This window comes from Rattus norvegicus, chromosome 5 (genome assembly GCF_036323735.1).
Source record: "Rattus norvegicus strain BN/NHsdMcwi chromosome 5, GRCr8, whole genome shotgun sequence".
NCBI classification, from domain to species: Eukaryota; Metazoa; Chordata; class Mammalia; order Rodentia; family Muridae; genus Rattus; species Rattus norvegicus.
The window spans coordinates 100,699,932-100,720,637 of NC_086023.1; the positions used below are offsets into that span (position 1 = coordinate 100,699,932).

The 20,706-nt window shown below is 39.7% G+C and overlaps 1 protein-coding gene and 1 long non-coding RNA gene across 2 annotated transcripts in view; both read right to left on the bottom strand.

The window, feature by feature from the left end:
* Positions 1–20,706, bottom strand: part of LOC108350991 (uncharacterized) — a 186,940-nt gene that overhangs the window by 129,066 nt on the left and 37,168 nt on the right. The window lies entirely within an intron of this gene.
* On the bottom strand, positions 6,448–9,767 carry LOC134479002 (uncharacterized). The gene is made up of 2 exons (XM_063261304.1): positions 8,560–9,767; positions 6,448–8,373 (listed from the first exon to the last, which is right to left on the bottom strand). The coding sequence occupies exons 1-2, from the start codon at positions 8,567–8,569 to the stop codon at positions 7,694–7,696; spliced, it is 690 nt and encodes a 229-aa protein (XP_063117374.1). The 5' UTR covers positions 8,570–9,767; the 3' UTR covers positions 6,448–7,693.

Here is a 20,706-nt window from a genome sequence, read left to right on the forward strand (position 1 = left end):
CTCCCTACAAATCACTTTTTATCCTTTTGTTTCTTCACCTGCTATCTGAATGAATGTTGGAACTTGGTAGCAAATCAGTGAGTACACAACTGAAGACAGTGATTCCTTTTTTCTCAGACTAATAGTTAATAGCCTAACATTCATGACTGATTGTTAACAGGGCCAGTCTTCTGCAGGCTCAGATTTTATGTAAAATATAGGAGAAATTATGGTTGGAGTAGGTAACTAAAACCAAGTATATATGAAAACCTACTACCATGTGATCTAATTTAATATATAACTAAGAAAAAGTGTAGAAAAGAGATACCCTTCATGACTGGATAATATTTCTCATAGAAGATATGGTATATCTCCATATGAGGTGCTGGACCAGAAGGTCCCAGAGATTCCCCACGTAATACAGGCATTTTTTTCATTCTTCTTGGTTTCCCAGCAGACCTAGTTGATAAGGCCACGTTGCTGAAGACAATATTTACTCTGGTACAAGATCTAGAGAAGTAATGCTGAGCTGAAACCTTCCCCACTGGATGAGTTTCACAATGTGGACCCACCACTGTCTTCATGAACATGATGCCTGTTCTCCATATGTATCTGAATCTGATCATGCCCTGCCCATTTCTCATGTGTCATTCAGTGGCATTTGGGATCCAAAGGATAGTCTTTTATCTTAAATCCACATCAAAACTGCAAAGATCTTTTTTATAAGTAAAGTATTCACAGGACTGAAACTTCTGAGGTCATTTATTGCACACAGTCTCTTGCCTAGCTTGAAACACAGTTGTCACACCCTCAGTATGTCTTTGTCAAACTGAAAAATAGCATCTGAGAACATGTTCTGTGTCCATTTCTCCTTCATTGCAACATTTCTTACTGCTTATCCCTCAGTATTGATTTTTTTTGTTCATTACCAATACTGATCCATAATATTGTGTTATCCATAATATCACTGCCACAGCCAACTTAAAGAACCTTTTGAGAAACATCACAGCTTTCTCTATTATTCATTACTAATAAGGACAACTTGAAACTAACATAAAAATTTATTTTAGTAAGTAATGAAGAAATAATATAAATTTATAAATAAATATAATTTACTGTCTCCCCACAGAAAACCACATTGTGAAATCCAAAAATAAAAAAGGAAACAAGGAAAAAAACAGAAATTCTATCTGAATCTTGCCAACAGACTGGAAATCCCCTTTAAGAAAATATTTTAAAATTAAGAAAGCAGCCGGGAGCATTTAGATTTTCCAACACACTTCAACATTCCTCATAGACTGTCATTTTAAGAGGATTTAAAAATCACATGCTTTAAAATGAGCAGATTTATCAGCAAACAGAGTTCTGGAAAGTGACTTTCTAATTTATAATCAAAGCAGAAATTGCACGCTTGTGTGCCTTTACCCAGCCCTTGTCTTCTGAATCTTTCAGATTCCTATCTAATGCTTTCTATTCCACACTCCTATTTTTAAAAGGAAACAGAGTACAAGGAAAGGTTTTCATCCCACATATATTGAACCAGTAATTAAGTAAAAACTTTTGTGGTATTTCTTTTCAACATCTTACGTGTAGTCTTTTTCTGGCTGTTTTATAGTTTAGACTTTATTTTTGATTTTTATTTATTTATGCACATTACACCACAATTGCACTCCTCCTCTCTTCCTGATCCCCACTCACACAGCATCTGCCCTCATTCTCCCTGCCCTTCTCCTGAGAAGAGGAAGGACTTGTAGGTATCAACCCACTCTGGTACATCAAATCACTGAAGCACTAGGCACACCCTCTCCCACTGAGTTCAGACAAGACAGCCCAGTTGGGGTAACAGGATCCACAGATAGGCAATGGCGTCAGGGACTGCTGTGCTGTTATTATTAGGGGACCTACATGAAGACCAAGCTGCACATATGTTACATATGTATAGAGAGGCCTAGGTCCTGCCCATGTTTGTACTTTGGTTTGTGATGCAAACTCTTGTAAACCCCAAGTGTCCAGATTGGTTGACTCTGATGGTCTTCTTGTGTAGTCCTTATCCCTGTCAGGTTCTTCAGTTCTTCCCCAACTCTTCCAAAGACTCTTAGAGCTTTATCTAATGTTTGACTGTGGGCCTCTGCATCTGTTTCCATTGGCTCCTAGGTGGAACCTCTCAGAGGACAGTCATGCTAGGCTCCTGACCAGCAAGCATAACAGAGTATCATTCATAGTATGAGGGATTGGCTCTTGCTCATGGGACAGGTCTAAGTTGGGGCAGTTATTGGTTGGCCAGTCCCTCAGTTTCTGCTTCATCTTTGTCTTTGCACAAGTTGTAGGTAAGACACATTTTGAATGAAAGGTTGTGTGGGTGGGTTTATGTCCTTATACATTCTCTAGGAATCCTGCCTGGCTACAAAAAGTGACCACTTCAGGCTCCTTATCTCTTACTGCTAGGAGTATAAGCTAGAGACATCTCCATGGTCTACCTGAGTCTTCCCCCATTCTGGGTCTCTGGCAAGTCCTAAAGATGCCCTGCAACCCAGTCCATCATCAATTTCCATTCTCTCTTCTATCCTTTCCCTGCACATGGTACCCCTGCCCTGTTCTCCTCCCAGCCCCTCTCCTACTTAGTTCCCTGCTTCCATCCACTTCTGATATCTATTTTATTTCCCCTTCTGACTAAAATTCAAACATCATCCCTTGGGCTTTGCTTGTTATTTGACATCTTTGGGTCTGTAGATTGTAGCATGGTTATACTGTACTTTATGGCTAACACCACTTATAGGTGATTATATACATGCATGTTACCTTACTCAGGATGATATTTTCTAGTTCCATCCATTTGCCTCCAAATGTCATGATGTCCTAATTAGTATTCCATTGTGTACATCTACCACGTTTCCTTTATCCATTATTCAGGTGAGGGATAACCCGGCTGTTTCTAGTTTCTGGCTATTACAAATAAAGCTACTATGACCACAGCTGAACAAATGCCCTTGAGGAACAAGTGTGGTAGAGCTTCTTTTGGTTATATGCCCAGAAGTGGTATAGCTGGGTCTTCTGAGGTAGAACTATTCCCAATTTCTGAGAAACTGCCAAATTGCTTTCCAGAGTGGTTATACAAGTTTGCACTCTTGCTAGCAAAGAAGGAATGTTCCCCCTTGAACCATATACTCCTCAGCATGTGCTGTTCCTTGAGTGTTTGCTCTTAGACACTCTTATTAGTGTAAGGTGGAATCTCAGAGTCGTTTTGATTTGAAATTCCCTAATAACTATGGATGTTGAAGAATTAAGTGCTCCTCAGCCATTAAAGATCCCTTTGTTGAGAATACTGTTTAACTCTATACTCCATTTTTAAATTGGGTTGTTTGGTCTGTAGGTGGCTAATTTCTTGAGTTCCTTATGTATTATATATATTAGCCCTCTATCAGATATAGAATTGGTGAAGATCTTTTCCTGTTCTGAAGGCTGTTGTTTTATCCTATTGACTTATAGAAGCTTTTTAGTTTCATGAAGTCCTGTTTATTAATTGTTGATTTTAGGGCCTGTTGATTGGTGCTCTGTTTAGGAAATTGTCTCCTGTACAAATGCATTCAAGGATATTCCCCAATTTGTCTTCTAGTACATTTAGTGTACCCAGTTTTGCATTGAGGTCTTTGATCCTCTTCAACTTGAGCTTTGTGCAGTGAGAAATATGGATCTATTTGCATTCTTCTACCTGCAGACATCCAGCTAGACAGCACCATTAGTTGAAGAAGCTCTCTCTTTTCCATTGTATAGTTTTGGCTTCTTTTTAAACAATCAAGTTTCCATAGGGGTGTGTGTGTGTGTGTGTGTGTGTGTGTGTGTGTGTGTGTGTGTGTGTGTTTAGTTCTGGAACTTGAATTTGATTCCATTGATCAACCTGTCTGCTTCTGTACCGAACCCTGCAGTTTTTCTTACTATTGTTTTGCAATATGTCTTGAAGTTGGGAATGGGGATAATTTCTTATTCAGTATTATTTTAGCTATCCTGGGATTTTTGTTTTTCCATATGAAGTTGAGAATTATTCTTTTGAGGTCTCTAAAGAATTATATTGGAATTTTGATGAAAATTGCATTGAATCTATAGATTGCTTTTAGTAAGATGGACATTTTTACCACGTTAAGCCTATTGATCCATGAACATGCGAGATCTTTCCATTTTCCAATATATTCTTCAATTTCTTTCTTGAAGGATGTGAAACTTTTATCATACAGGTCTTTCACTTGCTTAATTAGAGTTACACCAAGATATTTCATATTATTTGTGACTATTGTGAGTACTATTGTTTCTCTAATTCCTTTATCAGCCTATTTATTATTGTATAAAGGAGCACAAATGATTTTTTAGCTAATTTTACATCCAGCCACTTAGCTGAAGGTGTTTATCAGTTGTAGGAGTCCTCTGGTAGAATTTTTGGGGCCACTTACATATAATATGATATCATTTGTGAATATCAATAATTTGGCTTCCTTTCAAATTTGTATCCCCTTGAATTCCTTTAGTTGTCTTATTGCTCTAGCTAGGACTTCAAGTATTATATTGAAGAGATAGAGAGTGGACATCCTTAAAATGTAACTGATTTTAGTGGAATTGCTTTAAATTTCTTTCCATTGAATTTGATGTTGACTATTGATGTATTGTATACTGCCTTTATTGTGTTTAGATATGTGTCTTATATCCCTGATCTCTCCATGACTTTTAATATGAAGTTGTTGGTTGGATTTTGTCAAAGGCCTTTTCCTCCCCTGAGATGATCATGCATTTTTTTTCTTTCAGTTTGTTTATATTGATGGATTTTCATATATCAAACCACTCCTACATCCCTGAGATGAAGCCTACTTGATCATGGTGGTTAGCATCTTTAATATGTTCTTGAATTTGGTTTGTAAATATTTTATTGAGTAGTTTTGCATCAATGATCATAAGGAAAATTTTTCTGAAATTCTCTCTTTGTTGAGTCTTTGTGTAATTTAGGTAGCAGCATGGTTGTGATCTCAGAGAATGAGTTTGGCAATGTTGCTTCTAATTCTTTTTGGTAGAATAATTTGTCGAGTATTAGTATTAACTCTTCTTTAAAAACAAAGTAGGATTCACTGTTAAAACTATCTGGCACTGCCTTTTTGAGGGGGGAGAGAGTGTTAGGAGACATTTAATGACTGCTTCTATTTCCTCGGGTATTATTGGGCTATTTAGGTACTTTATCTGATCTTTTTGTAACTTTGGTAAGTGCTATTTATCTAGAAAATCATCCATTTCATTTAGATTTTCAAATATTGTAGAGTGTATAGCATTTTTAAGCCTTTGAAATGTCTGTTGTTATGTTTCCCTTTTTGTTTCTGATTTTGTTAATTTGGAGACTGTCTCTCTGCCATTTAGTTAGTTTGTCTTAGGGTTTTTCTATCTTATAAATTTTCTCAAAGATCCAGCTCTTGGTTTCATTGATTCTTTATATTGTTCTATTTGTTTCTAATTTACTGAGTTTGGCTCTGAATCTGATTATTTCTTACCTTCTAACTCTTCTTGGGTATGTTCTATTTTTTCCTAGAGCTTTTGGATGTATTTTTAAATGGCTAGTATGAAAACTCTCTAATTTCTTTATGAAGGCACTTAGTCTTATGAACTTTCATTTCAGCACTACTTTCATTGTGCCTCATAAGTTTGAGTATATTGTGCCATCATGTTCATTGAATTCTAGAAAGTATTTAATTTATTTATTTCTTTTTGACTCAGTAGTTATTGAGTAAAGAGTTGTTCAATTTCCATTAATTTCTAGGCTTTCTGCTGTTTCTTTTATGTTGAAGCCAAGCTTAAGTTCATGGTAATCTGGTATGATGCAAAGGGTTATTTCAATTGTCTTGTATCTGTTGAGGCTGGCTTTGTGACTGAGTATGTGTTTAATTTTTGGAGATGATTCCATTGGGTACTGAGGAAAAAGTGTATTCTTTTGTCCTGGGATGAAATGTTCTGTAGGCATCTGCTAAGTCCTGTTTAGGTTTGGTCTTTTGCTATTTAGTGTAATGAAATTAATAAAATTATTCAGCCAGTATGTTCGTTATAGCCTGGAATTTCATTGCTTTCTTTGTTACCTAATGAATTCCCTATCATAGATCTGAATGATCTGAATAACTGCCTTGTTACAATCCTTTTACAAGAACAAGATAGAGAGATCTGCCTTCAGAGTGCTGACATTTAATCACTCAATGCCAACCAAAAGGAAGCAATGGAAAGTCCTGCTAAAAGAAAAATAGACCGACATTGTGGCAATATTTTGTACAAGAGCCATTGGAAATAGTTTGTAAGCAATTTCCTCAATCCACAATTTACCATTATATGGATGATATTTTGTTGGCTGATTCAAATAGAGATATCTTAATGAAAAGCTCTCAGGGAGAACTTTCCCTCGGGATGGAGATCCTCTAACTCCAAAGACCAGACCGAGACACCACAGGATGTAATCAGCAAGAGGATTTGGTTTATTGTCGGGATACACAGGCACAGGCACCTGCGGGCGCTTCAGTCACTCGGGGGACTGGCGCGCCCCACAGAACCAAGGATGGGCTTTTATAGGATTTTGGGGAGCAGAAGCAAGCATACAGAAGCAGATGCATGGTTACAGGGATATAATTGGTGGATTCTAATATGGCAAGGGTTTAGCCCGGGGGCAAGTTTCCTAGCTACCTTCCTGAAACATAACGGCTGACTCGGCCCCCCAAGGGTTCAGCCCGGGGGCAAGTTTCTTAGCTACCTTCTTGGAACATAACGGCTGACTCGGCCCCCCACCAGGGTGTGGGACCTCTCCCGGGGCTTTTCTCATTGTCAGGTGTTCAACGGCAGTCCTCCTGTTGCCAGGCCTTCAACCAAACACATCTTGTTTGGCAGCCGCTGTGTACTCAGTGTTCTAACCTTTCCCTGAACCAGTCATCTTAAGTACAGCCTTGCAAAATGGCGTTACTGCTGCTAAGCTGGGGTCTTTCATTCCCCCATTTTTTTTTTGTTAACTTTGAGTGAAATCTTTCACTCGACTTGGTCAAGAAATTTCTGTCTGGTGGGGGCTTATTCCCCCACTGACTCTAGGCCACAAAAGGACTAGGAGGAGCCACGTAGGAGTTTTAACTTTAAGGGGTTTGGAGTGTGCTGAACTCTCCATGTCTGGGGTGTAGTGTTGTAATTCCTCAGACCGGACTGTCTTGACGTGTGATGTGTGGATCTAAGCCGCGACTCCGTCTACCTTTAGGGCGGTCGGGGTAGTCAGGAGGACGGTGTAGGGTCCTTTCCACCGTGGCTCGAGATTCTTGGTCTGGTGTCTGTGCACCCACACGGTGTCTCTAATCTGGAACGGGTGTGGCACCACCGGATGCTCAAGCTCGTCCTGGTAAGCAGCAGCCAAAGGTCTCCAGACGTCTCTCTGTACAATCTGTAGGGCCTGTAAATGGGCCCTCAGAGAAGGGCTGTCAGCAAAATCAGCAATGTTTGAATCAAAGAAATGGACAAATGGGGGTGGTGCTCTATATATTATTTTAAAAGGAGTTAGACCATGGGGGCCCGGGGTATTCCGGGCCCGATATAGAACTAGGGGAAGGAGGGCCACCCAATCCTTTGAGCCAGTTGTAAGCGTAAGTTTGGATAAAGTCTCCTTAATTGTTCTATTTATGTGTTTTATCTGACCTGAACTCTGGGGTCTATAGGCACAATGTAATTTTTAATTAATCCCCAACAATTTGGCCACCAACTGACTTACTTGGGAGACGAAAGCGGGCCCGTTGTCCGACCCCAACGCTTGAGACATGCCATACCTGGGAAAGATTTCCTCGAGGAGCTTCTTGGTGACCATTTTTGTAGTCTCGTGCTTTGTGGGGAAGGCTTCGACCCATCTTGAGAAGGTGTCTACAAACACTAGGAGATACTTGTATCCATATATACCTGGTTTAATTTCAGTAAAATCAATTTCCCAATGGATGTCGGGACGGTGTCCCCTAGGACGAACTCCTTGTCCAATCCTGGTCCTTCCCGGGTTAACCTGAGCGCACGCTTTGTAACTCTCAGTCACCTTTTGTATCGCTTTGTCCCAATTCAAAAAAAAACACAGATTTATCTCTTCTCGATCTAGTAAGGTTTTTATCTTCTTATGTAAAAAGGAGATCAATTCAAAAGTCCTTTGTAGACCCACTGTTTTAGTTGAGGGTGGTAGATGGCCCCCATTTTTTTCTAGGAGCTCTATGTCCTCATGGGCATAAACCCAACTGGTTTGTCCCACTGGTGGGGGCGTGGGTTGGTCTGGGCTATTTAAGGGCAAGATTTGTTTGCTCATGGCCGCTTTTCTCGCCGTGGCATCGGCCAGCCGGTTTCCTCGTGCCTCTGGGTTGTGCCCTTTCTGGTGTCCTGGACAATACATAATATTCAGTCTTTTGGGCAAGAATAGAGCTTCTAAGAGGGCCAGAATTTTAGCCTTATTTTTAATATCTTTACCCTCAGATGTGAGCAGCCCCCGCCTCCGGTAGATCTCCCCGTGGATGTGTACCGTGGCAAAGGCATAACGGCTGTCTGTATATATATTTAGCCTCTTACCTTTTGTCATCTTGAGCGCCTGAGTCAAGGCGATGAGTTCAGCCCGTTGTGCGGAGGTACCAGCAGGCAGGGCTTTCGCCCAAATCACTTTGTCCTCCGTAGTGACCGCAGCTCCAGCCTTTCACTCTCCCTCTGTCAAGAAGCTGTTGTCATCCGTGTACCATGTGTGGTCAGCATTCTGAAGAGGCTGGTCCGATAGGTCCGGCCTGGTTCCATGTACTTCTGTGAGGATTTGTAGGCAGTCATGCTGTTTTGTCTCCTCTGGTAGAGGAAGCAAGGTGGCAGGATTGAGGGCGACTACGGGCCCAAACTGAACCCGTTCTGCATCCAGTAACAAGGCTTGGTGTGAGAATTAGTGAGCCAGCGGTCTGGGGGCTGCTTTACCAAGGCCTCCACTGCGTGGGGTGCTAGGATGGTGAGTGGCTGTCCCAAAGTCAATTTTCCAGCGTCCTTGATCAGGACAGCAATAGCAGCCACCATCTTTAGGCACGGTGGCCAGCCGGAGGCCACAGGGTCCAATTTCTTAGACAGGTAGGCCACAGGGCGTTTTCAGAGTCCCAACCTTTGTGTTAGGACCCCTTTAGCATACCCCTGTTTCTCATCGATGAACAGTTACTGAGCAAATTGTAAGGGTTTGGAACAGTCGGATGAATATCTTCTATCCTCTTGTTGACCTTTCTCAAGTCTTGTACTGGCCTATAATCTCCAGTGTCGGGTTTTTTTAACAGGCAGAAGAGGCGTATTCCAAGGCGACCGGCAGGGGATTAGGATGCCTTGATCTAGAAGCCTCCTAATGTGAGGCCTTATACCTTGATAAGCTTCATGTGACAGGGGGTATTGTTTTATGGAGACTGGAGTTGTAGTGGCCTTTAACTGTGTAATTAAGGGGGGCTGTTGGAGTGCCAACCCCATCCCACCAGTCTCTGCCCAAGCCAGTGGAAAATTCGTGACCCAAGTGTCTATTTCTAGGGATTGTGGCTTGTCCTGTCCCAGTTCATATAGTCTATATTCATAGAACTTGAAGGGGAGTTCCGTGGGGGCCAGTTATTCGGGCCCCTCTTTCCTGAGAATGAATTTGTGCTTTTAGTTTGGTGAGCAGGTCACGGCCCAGCAGAGGGTACGGGCAGTCCGGAACATGTAAGAAGGAATGGGTCACCTTACCAGTAGCCAGCTAAACCCGGCGGTCCGTAGTCCATTGATCTCACCAGTAGCTCTTTATACCCAGGCCGTCCGGTCGCTGAGTTGTGTATCTACCAGGAAAGTAACCGGCTGCCCCCCAACTTTAAGCGTTACCCTGGGCTCAGGGGGGGGGCTCCTGGCCCTGACCTCCCTAATCTTTATCTAGAGCCAAGAGGGAGGTTCGTGGTCGAGGCTTTCGGGGTCCGCCAGGCTTCTTGGGGCACTCTCTGGCCCAGTGTCCTTTTTCTTTGTAATAGGCACATTGATCTTTATCTAGCTTTAGCCCCTTTCGAGCTCCCCCCTATCTCCCTTCCTTTCTTGGCCCTGAACTACGGCGGCCAAGATTTGACTCAATTCTCTCTCTTATTAAAAATCTTTTCAGCTTCTTTAAGTAAATCCTGTAATGTATAGCCCTGTAAATTTTTTAACCTCTGTAACTTAGTCTTGATATCTGGAGCAGCCTGCCAGATGAAGGACATAGAGACACTCGTCATTTGTCCTGGGTCATCTGGGTCATAGGGAGTGTACATACGGTAGGCCTCCTTAAGTCTCTCTAGAAAGGCGGAGGGAGTTTCCCCTGCTTCCTGTAATACCTGTTTTACCTGAGCCAAATTAGTAGGGCGTCGTATAGCCCCTCGGAGACCCGCTAGAAGCAACTGGCGATAAAGGCGTAGGTGTCCCTTACCTTCAGCTGTATTAAAATCCCAGTTTGGTCCTCAGGCAGCTGGGTGGGACGCCCATCATCTCCCAGAACATGCTTTCTGGCCTCTAGGAACACTCTTTGTTTTTTTTGTTTTTTTTTTTTTTTGTTTTTTTTTTTTTTTTTTGAGGTTAAGAGGGCCTGTAAGAGCTGTTGGAAGTAAAACAGATTCTATTAGGTCGGTGAGTGCCACCGGATCTTTGGAGAAAGAAGGGTTGTGTTGTTTCCAATTGTAAATGTCAGCTGCTGAAAACGGCCAGTATTGGGTCTGGCCACCGGTTCCCTGTCTAAGTGGGAAAGCCTGGGAGGTTGAATCTGGCATCACCTCGAGCTTATTGCGCAATCTCCCTGCGACAGGGGAGAAACCCTTATCAGACTGTGGCCCGGCAACTGATCTGGCCGGCGGCTCTGCCTCCTCCGTTTTAGCCGGGCCTGTCAGAGAGAAGATCTATGAGAGGGGAGTTTGGGTCTGCCGGGAGGACAGGTTTCTTAGAAGGCTCTGATTTCACAAAGGTAGAAAGAGGAAGACGTGGCCGGCGGACCGGGCGGGGCCGAGGGGACAGGCTGGGGGTTGAGGGGAGGCCAATTCGGGTCCACGAAGGGTTCCGCCCGGGGGGGGGGGTTAAGGCGAGACTCTCTCAAGTGATAATATAAGAAACCTGGTCAGGATGTCCGTGGACGACCCGATCTTTAACCTGTAAAATAATGATCTTATTAAATGTGTCATTCACTGGCCATCCCACTCCGAAAGTGGGCCACTCGGATGTGTAGAGAGTCTGTCATTTTCCTTTTTTAACCTCGACGGACTGGTTGTGTGCCCGGTCGTGGACGTCTTTCTAATGATCAAGAGTGAGACTTAGGGGCATTGTTAGGGACTGTCCCATGTTAGTTCTAAGGAAGATTAGAACACAGAGAAAACAAACAACACCAACAGTCAAACAAACAACAGACAGGCGTGCTGCACGGCTTTGGTACCAAACTGAAAGCAAAAAGTCAGATGGAGGTGGCAAAGGTCCGGGGCCCTCTGAAAGCCAAAAATACAGACAGAGTGCCGTTAGTCCGGATCTTTCTCCTCTCCCAGATTGGGCCCCGAAAAGTCGGGCCCCAACACCCTTGGAACGTCTTCCAGGGCTGCGGGGCGAGAAGTCCGAGCTCGTCAGCTCCTTCTTCGTCCCGCCCAAATTCCAAACAACCTGGCTGAGCGCTCACAGAACCTGGCTGAGCGCTCACAGAACAGACCTGGCTGAGCGCTCACAGAACAGACCTGGCTGAGTGCTCACAGAACAGACAGAATAAGGCAGAACGAGACAGAATCAGACAGACAGACAGACAAACAGACGCCGGCCGGCTTACCTCCCAGTGGGTGGTCGGTGGTCCCTGGGTGGAGGATCTCCTTTCCCGGCCCATGCACCAAATGAAAAGCTCTCAGGGAGAACTTTCCCTCGGGATGGAGACCCTCCAACTCCAAAGACCAGACCGAGACACCACAGGATGCAATCAGCAAGAGGATTTGGTTTATTGTCGGGATACACAGGCACAGGCACCTGTGGGCGCTTCAGTCACTCGGGGGACTGGCGCGCCCCACAGAACCAAGGATGGGCTTTTATAGGATTTTGGGGAGCAGAAGCAAGCATACAGAAGCAGATGCATGGTTACAGGGATATAATTGGTGGATTCTAATATGGCAAGGGTTTAGCCCGGGGGCAAGTTTCCTAGCTACCTTCCTGAAACATAACGGCTGACTCGGCCCCCCAAGGGTTCAGCCCGGGGGCAAGTTTCTTAGCTACCTTCTTGGAACATAACGGCTGACTCGGCCCCCCACCAGGGTGTGGGACCTCTCCCGGGGCTTTTCTCATTGTCAGGTGTTCAACGGCAGTCCTCCTGTTGCCAGGCCTTCAACCAAACACATCTTGTTTGGCAGCCGCTGTGTACTCAGTGTTCTAACCTTTCCCTGAACCAGTCATCTTAAGTACAGCCTTGCAAAATGGCGTTACTGCTGCTAAGCTGGGGTCTTTCATTAAAACAAATGTTTCATGAAGAAGAAAGAAAAAGAAAAGAAAAAAATGACCATTGGGGATTACAAATTGCTTCTGAAAAAACACAAAGAGGAGCTCCCGTTTTTTTACCTAGGATATAAGATAAATCTACAAGAAATCAGACCACAAACATTATAAATCAGGAGAGACCAGCTAAATGCTCTTAATGATTTTCAAAAATTATTAGGAGATAATAACTGGGTTTGGTCTACAATCCATTTGACCACTCAAGAGCTGAGTAATTCATTTCAAACCCTTCACAGTGATAAAGAATAGTGCAAGAATATAATTAGCTAAAGCTAAAAAGAAATTGGCTCTGATAGAACAAAATTACAAAATGCCAATAAGGATCACATTGACCCAAAGATGACTTGTATTTTCATTGTATTGCCTTTTACTCATTCTCCCATAGAGATTCTTAAGCAAAGGGAAGATTATATCTTAGAGTGAATATTTGTAGGACACAAACAGAGTAAAAAATTAAAGACCTATGTAGAAAAGGTCTGAAACCTGATTCTAAATGGTTAAACAAGATTTTCTCAATTAGCTGAAATAGATTCACTTGAGATTGTGGTACCTTTTTATTAATGCTGAGATTGCTTTATTCTGTACAGAAAATGAATATTGGCAAAAAAATTCAGAGTAATTTTTGGGAGAAATTAACATTAAATACACTAAAAAGTAAGCAACTTCAGCACACACACACACACACACACACACACACACACACACACACACATATATATATATATATATATATATATATATATATATATATATATGATTGAATTCTCCAAAAAGAACACAACTACTATTTGGAGCCCCTACATTTTATACTGATACAAGTAAATTATGAAAGGCAGAATATAAGTCAGAAAATATAACTAAAGTTGTTGAGAATTCTTATAATTCAGTTAAAAACAGAGTTATATGTAATTCTTATGGTGTTATTAAATGTTTAAGAATCTTGTATTATTGTAACTGACTCTTGATATGCAGAAAAATGTTTTGCATATAGAAACTGCTGAACTTATTCAGGATAATTCTGAATTTAGTTCTTTGTTTATTTAATTATAATAGGAGATCAGAAATAGAAATCATCTATTATATATAACACATATCAGATCTCATATGAGTCTACCAGTCCCTTTAGCACCAGGTAAGGATGAAATTGATCAGCTATTGATAGGAAGTGTGCTAGAGGCTTCAGAGTTTCATTTAAAAATCTACCATGTTAGCAAAGGTTTAAGAAAAGGAATTTTCTATCTCTTGGCAACTAGCCAAGGAAATTGTAATAACATGTCTACTTGTTCTATGTATAACCAAATTCCATTATCTACACAGAGTAACTCTAAACATACCCAAAAAATGAAATTTGGCAAATGGGTGTGTATTATTTTACAGAGTTTGGTAAACTGAAATGTGTGCATCATACTATAGACACATATTCTGGATTTCAAAGGGCAACTGCTTTAACTTCAGAAAAGGCTGATTCTACAATTATAAATTTATTAGAAATTGTGATCATTATGGGAATACTTAGACAAATTAAGTCTGACAATGCTCCAGCATATGGCTCTAATAAAATGAAATGATTTTTTCAAATTATGGTATAAAACACATTACAGGTATACTACTTAATCCTACAGGACAAGTAATCATAGAGAGACAAAATTTTATTTTAAAAGAGATTAACAACAAGCAATAATGGGTAACAAAGACACCCAGCGATAGATTACATAGTGCTTTAGTAACTTTAAATTGTTTGAATGCTGACAAATAAAAAAAAACTACAGCTGCCAAGAGACCTTGGATTATAGGAAAAATCTGTTGGACTAAACCAATCTGTTTATTTTAAAGATATCCTAACCTCAGAATGGAAAACATGAAATGTGTTATACTGGGGGACATGTTATGCTTATATTTCCACAGAAAAAGAAAAGCTATTGGTTCCTTCCAAATTGATTAAAATCAGACATGACATGGGAAAACTTCCTGAAGTACTCAACTACAGACAAGAAAGAATGAAAAGGGTCAAACAAACCCCGTTAGGTACAATGCCAAACTTTCTATTGAAACACCTCTGAAACTGAGACACATATGCACACACACATGCACATGCATACATGCACATGCACACACACAATATAATATTGTATATAGTATATATATGTATTACATAACCATAATTTCAGCTTGCATAGCACTAAATCTTGTTAGCTATAAGATTCTCATATCATACTGTGCAATGATTCATTAGTCATGCTGTTCTTTGCTGATTTATATTGGTCTTCACTGCATAGGGCTAAACACACCAAAGAAATTTTTGTGGTATTCCAGATGATTCTGTCTGTATCCACTGACGTTTGCTTATTCTCTGAAACTTTGCTGTTTCTGTTGGATTTTGCTGCTGCTACAGATTTGCCTTTAATATTTGCTATTGTAATGACTTGCTGATATCCTGACAATAAAGAATGGAGTCACCCTAAAAAATAAAAAAAGAAAGAAAAAAAGATTCTCATATCATCCTTCTATATGGTATGAATGGAGTTTTATATTGCAGTTTGATTTTATGACCAAAGTAACTTCTGAAGAAAGGAAATTGTCATTTACCTGCTCAAATAAAGAGCAGAAAAATCATCCTTAATTGAACTGTATAACCTGCACATTCCATACAAATGTCTTTATAGAACTATGTATTGCATGTAAGGTTTGTTTATTACAGAATGGAAGAATAAGAGGGCGTCCCTGACAGGATTCAGCCTTGGAGATGCTGAGATGCCGAGACCTGCTCTACCAGCTCCCTGATTGATTCTCCCTCTTAAGACTGACTGGGTTCTGAAGTATTTTCAGAACATCTATCTCATTTGTTCCAGCCTTTCAGACTATTTTCATTGAGAACTCATGTAAGCCTGGGCTTTCTCAACATACAGAGCCTGGACAACAAATGCTACAGCTATCTTCTTTTGACTTAACCATTTTTCCAATTTCTTTTTTGGGGATCCCAAACAGGATTTTTTTCTCCTTAATTCAGCAAGAAGCAACTATAAGAGGACTGTCATCCTAGTCACTTAATTTGGGGTGGATAGATCATTTTAGAAATTATACATGTTGTCATTTTAAGGGATTATTTACAAATAATTATGACTTTAGACAGGAAGGAAACTAAAGGGGGAGCTTAGAATCAAGGATGTTTATCCTTTCTTTCATTTTCTCTATCTTCCCTTCTTTCTTAGATAAAGGGAAAGGGGTTAAAAAGAAAAGGGGTGATATAAAAATATTATAGAAAATTAGACAAATAGAGGTAGATTGTCAATCTACTCTTAAACCAAAAACATTTTATAGCCACAATCTTACATTGGTAGAGATCTTTATAATTTGATGCAAAATAGAGGTAATATCTTGTTATAATGGTACAGATTTTTATATATTAAAATATATGTAGGTTTAAGACTTTAATTAGAATGAATTTTTGTATTTTGATACAAAATTTAAAGTTAATTTTATTATGACACAATATATGTGTGTTTTTGTATAGTTATTATTCCTATGAGACTCATTCAAAATACAAGATTTAGTCCCAGTCCTTTTAAAGCTGGTATTACAAAATGTTTAAGATAATTAAATAATGAAATTTAATAGTCAGCCAATCAAACTCATAAGTATATTAGATACTAATTTAGTTTATTACAATACAACATTTCCAATTTTATTCAGGCAATAAATATTTAAGAATAAACAATGTTTAACAATAGTTGGTCTTCATAAGCCTCAGAGAGCCATGGAATATGACATTTATAATTATATCATTATTAAAAGGTCTTTTGACTATGAGACAAGTCTGCTCCTGACTGTGCCCATATTCCACTTTAAAAAAGCTGATGAGCATCAATAACATCCATATGGAGTTGCTTTAATTATGGCAAGCTAGACATTAGGCAAAGAAAACACCCTAATTTTATCTGCAGACTAAATGCTATCTTAAAAGGACAAATGGATGCAGGATAGTAAATTGCCAAACTCTGCCAAGATAAGCAAGTCCTTCATAATTCTTGCTTTATATAAGATCTGTCAGATATTCTGGGCCAGAAGGTTGAAGATAGATGTTCCAACCTTATAGAAAATTGGAGACTGCCCAAATATTCAGCTATCTTTATTCTTTTTTTGGAAGCTGAATCCCAGCCCTTCATATATATTCAGGCAATATTTATTTCTTCTTGGGTCTCCAGTGGAATTGAAGACTAAATAATCATAGTCTTACTAGAAGCTTAAATCGTTTAGGATTTTAAAAGATGTTTTAAGTCTAAAAAAATGTTTTTAAGATGGCCATACAAGTTAAGATAGAAAATGATTTAGATACAAAACTCTGAACTCACCAAGATATGATTGATGGTAGAATGTTATCTATGTTGCCAAAAATAAATGGACTAAACATTATGAATATAACTCTTACTTAGTAATTTTTATAGTTATTTCACTATTGTTCCTACTGTATGTTGTTTATTAACATAAAAGAAAGAGCCTTTTTGTTTAGACAAAAAGAGGGAATTGTTATGATTTGGTCTTTTTGCTATGTGTTGTAATGCTAAATACTGGCCCCCAAGGCATTGTTGGCCCTAGGGACAGGAGAATATATATAGACCCAAGAGATGCTATGCAACCTTGCCGCACAAGTTATCTCTAATTGGTGAATAAGGAGGCCTACAGCCTATAGCTAGGCAGAATAGAGATAGGCAAAATTTTGATTCCTAGACTTGGGGGCTGAGGAGAAACATATAGAGAGAAGAAGGTTAAGAGAGAAGAAGATATTGTGGTATAAGAATCTTGAAGACATAACCATGAGTACTTGCAAACTCTCGGACTTAAGAACAGCCTAGATGGAACATAGCAAGTTATAACTCAGGGTTATTGATAAAGAAGTAGACATAATAGCATAGAGTGTAGTTCTAATGCATTATAGGCTAATTATAAATATAAAAAATTTTGTGTCATTTAAATGGGTAGGGTAGAAATTGAGATTATATATTTACAGCAACAAGTCCATTTGATTCATAATGCCTGTTAGTCTCATTATTTCTCTAATTTCTGCTTCAGTGATCTGTCCATTGGTGAGAGTGGGGCATTGAAGTCTCCCACTATTAGTGTATCAGGTTCAATTTGTTATTTAAGCTTTAGTAGTATTTATTTAATTATTGTGGTTGCCTTCGCATTTGGAACATAGATGCTCAGAACTGAGGTGTCATCTTGTTGGATTTTTCCTTTGATGAATATAAAGTGATCTTACCCATGTCTTTTGGTTACTTTTGATTGATATTCTATTTTATTAGATATTAGAATGGCTACTCCAGCTTGTTTCTTGGGTCTGTTTGGTTGGAAAACCTTTTGCTAGGTCTTTACTCTTAGATAGTATCTATTTTTGTTGCTGAGCTGTGTTTCTTGTATGCTGCAGAATGATGGATCTGGTTTTGATGTTGGTGACAGTAGTGGGTGTGTGCGGGGTGGGGGAACTCTTTTCTTTTGCATCTGTTGGTGTGAAAGTATTCATTTCTTGTGTTTTCATGGCTGGAATTAACCTTCTTGTGTTGAAGTTACCCTCGTGTTAGAGTTTTTCTTCTTATATCCTCTATGGGGCTGGATTAGTGGAAAGATGTTGTTTAAATTTTGTTTTGTCATGAAACATCTTGCTTTCTCAATGGTGCTGGAAGTTTTGCTGAGTATAGTAGTCTGGGCTGACATCCGTGGTCTCTTAGGGTATATATGACATCTGCCCAAGCCTTTCTGGCTTTTAGCATCTCTGTTGAGAAGTCATATATGATTCTGATAGGTCTCGCTTCATATGTTATTTGGCCTTTTTCCCTTACCACTTTTAATATTCTTTCTTTATTCTGTACATTTAGTGTTTGATTATTATATGGCAGGAGAATTTTCTTTTCTAGTTTAATCTATTTAGTGATGCTTCTATCTGTGGTAGTTCTTTCCTAGGTTTTCAATCTCCAGGGTGTTCTCAGTTTGTGTTTTCTTTATTGCTTCTAGTTCTGTTTTCAGGTTTTGAACAGTTTTATTCATTTCTTTCACCTGTTTGTATTTTTATTTCTTTAAAAGATTTATTTATTCCCTCTTTAAAGACCTCGAGGATCTTTGTAAGATGAGATTTAAGGCAAATGTCTTTCTCTTCAGGTGTGTTAGGGTATCCAAGGCTTGCTGTACTAGGATAGCTGGGTTCTGATGGTGCTATATTGCCCTGGTTTCTGTTAATTGTGTTCTTACACTGTCTGTTAGTCATCTGGTTGTCCCTGGCATTGGCAGGCCTGATAGTCACTGATGGCAGCAGGCCTCTGTGATTGCAGATAGAGTTCATTGTCCCAGGTCACAGCATGTTTTCAGGGCTACAGGCAGAGCTGGAAGTCCCTGGTGGTTTCAGGCCTCTGACTATCCCAGTTGGCAGCAGGCCTCAAGGGATGCAGTCAGAGTTGATGATTATTGATGGCTTTGGTTCTCAAAAATTGCAGATAGTGGTGTGGACCAGAAGATGGAGCACAGAGGGGATGTGGCAGATCTCACAGCCCATGGTCTGGCTGGGTCACTCAGCAGGCAGGAAATGGGGAATGAGGATCTTACTGAGTTGTCTCAGGTGACAGCCAGCCTTAGAGATGCAGGCAGAGTTGTGGCCAAGGAAATGGAGTGTAGATCCAGGATTCTAGTTCAGATTTTTAAAATAACTAGTTGCTCAAGAAGTTTACAAACACCTTTTAAAAGAAATGTCCCGAACAGTCTTGTTCAATTATTTTCAAAAATTTCTCAGGACTTTATTTTGCTGTCTGAAGGTAAAGAACTTAATAAGGGAGAAGGTAGTTTACATTCTATAGTGAGAATTAGCATATTCACTCAGCAGACTGCTCCATATAATGGTCTTTGTTATTTGAACTTCTCCATTTGCTCTCCTCCAAGTGACCACAGATTATATAGGACATGAAACTTGGTCCATGCAAATAAAGCTTATGATATTCTTTGTATGATTGTTTTCCCTAAGAGTTATCTTCAACATTTTACTGCATCTATAAATATAGTTCAGGAGGAAAACACCATGAATTCTTTCAGAAAAGACATTTTTTTCTGGTAAGACTTTCTATTCTTTCAGTTTTGATATTTCACTAACAAAGACTGGTTCAAAAATGACATGAAATTCAATGTAGTTTTAGAATCCTGATGGGAAGAAAGGCCAGATTAAGCAATAAATTTACTTTTATTTGTTCTGAATAATACTTTGCTTCTTTATGCAAGCAGGAGACTTGGTTGTTGTTAGAAAAATCTTAAACTGAGGGAAGTTCCTCAGGATTCCTCTTTGGAGAAGTATGATTTTATTCATACACCTTTTAGGCCCAGCACATTCTCGGTGGTTGCAATAGTGCATCCCACATCCACCAAGACTCTTTAGTAGGAACTCAGTGTCCATGTTCAGTTTGTCATGAGACAGAATAATTTAGTGACTTTTTATTTGTTTCTGCACAGTAGTGTTCATGAAAAGCTAAAGTAAATCTGTTACATTCAGTTGGACAAAGGATGTGTGAATGGCCCTCCATAAGATGCAAACATTTCTACCAAATTAAACAGACCACATTTCCCTTGAATTTCCACTAGTGGTTTATGGCAGAAACTTGATGGTGTAATAAACCAAGAATATCCAAGTAGGAGATCATCAGAGTTGAATTTCTTGGCAACTTGAAAGATGATGAAATCCAGAAAATAAATTTTTGTATGCATAGTCATCTTTTATTAGTGTCAAATAAACAAAAATGTCTACATTAAAGTTTAATGATTACATACCTTCTATATTTTACCATTTAGAAAATGAGAGGGAGGATGGGAGAAGGGAAAAAAAGAGAGAAGGGAGAGAGGGAGAATAGAGAAGCAGAAGTTGTAGGGGAGGGGTGGTGGTAACTTTTAATTGACAAGTTGACACAATGGAGATCCCCTCAGAATCTCAATGAGAAATTATTTAAATTAGGATGCCCTAGGAGGAATGTTCTTAACTGATCTGAGAAGACCCACCCACCATAAGCAGCACCGTTCCCTAGAAAGGAGATTCTGAACAGTGAATGAAAGTGATCTGAGCACAAGCATGTATGCATTCCTCCTCTGCTCTTGACTGCGGATGTGACCAATTACGTCAGGTTTCTGTTACCTTATTTTCCTAAAATGGCAGAAGATAATCTGCAATTTTGAGCTAAAATA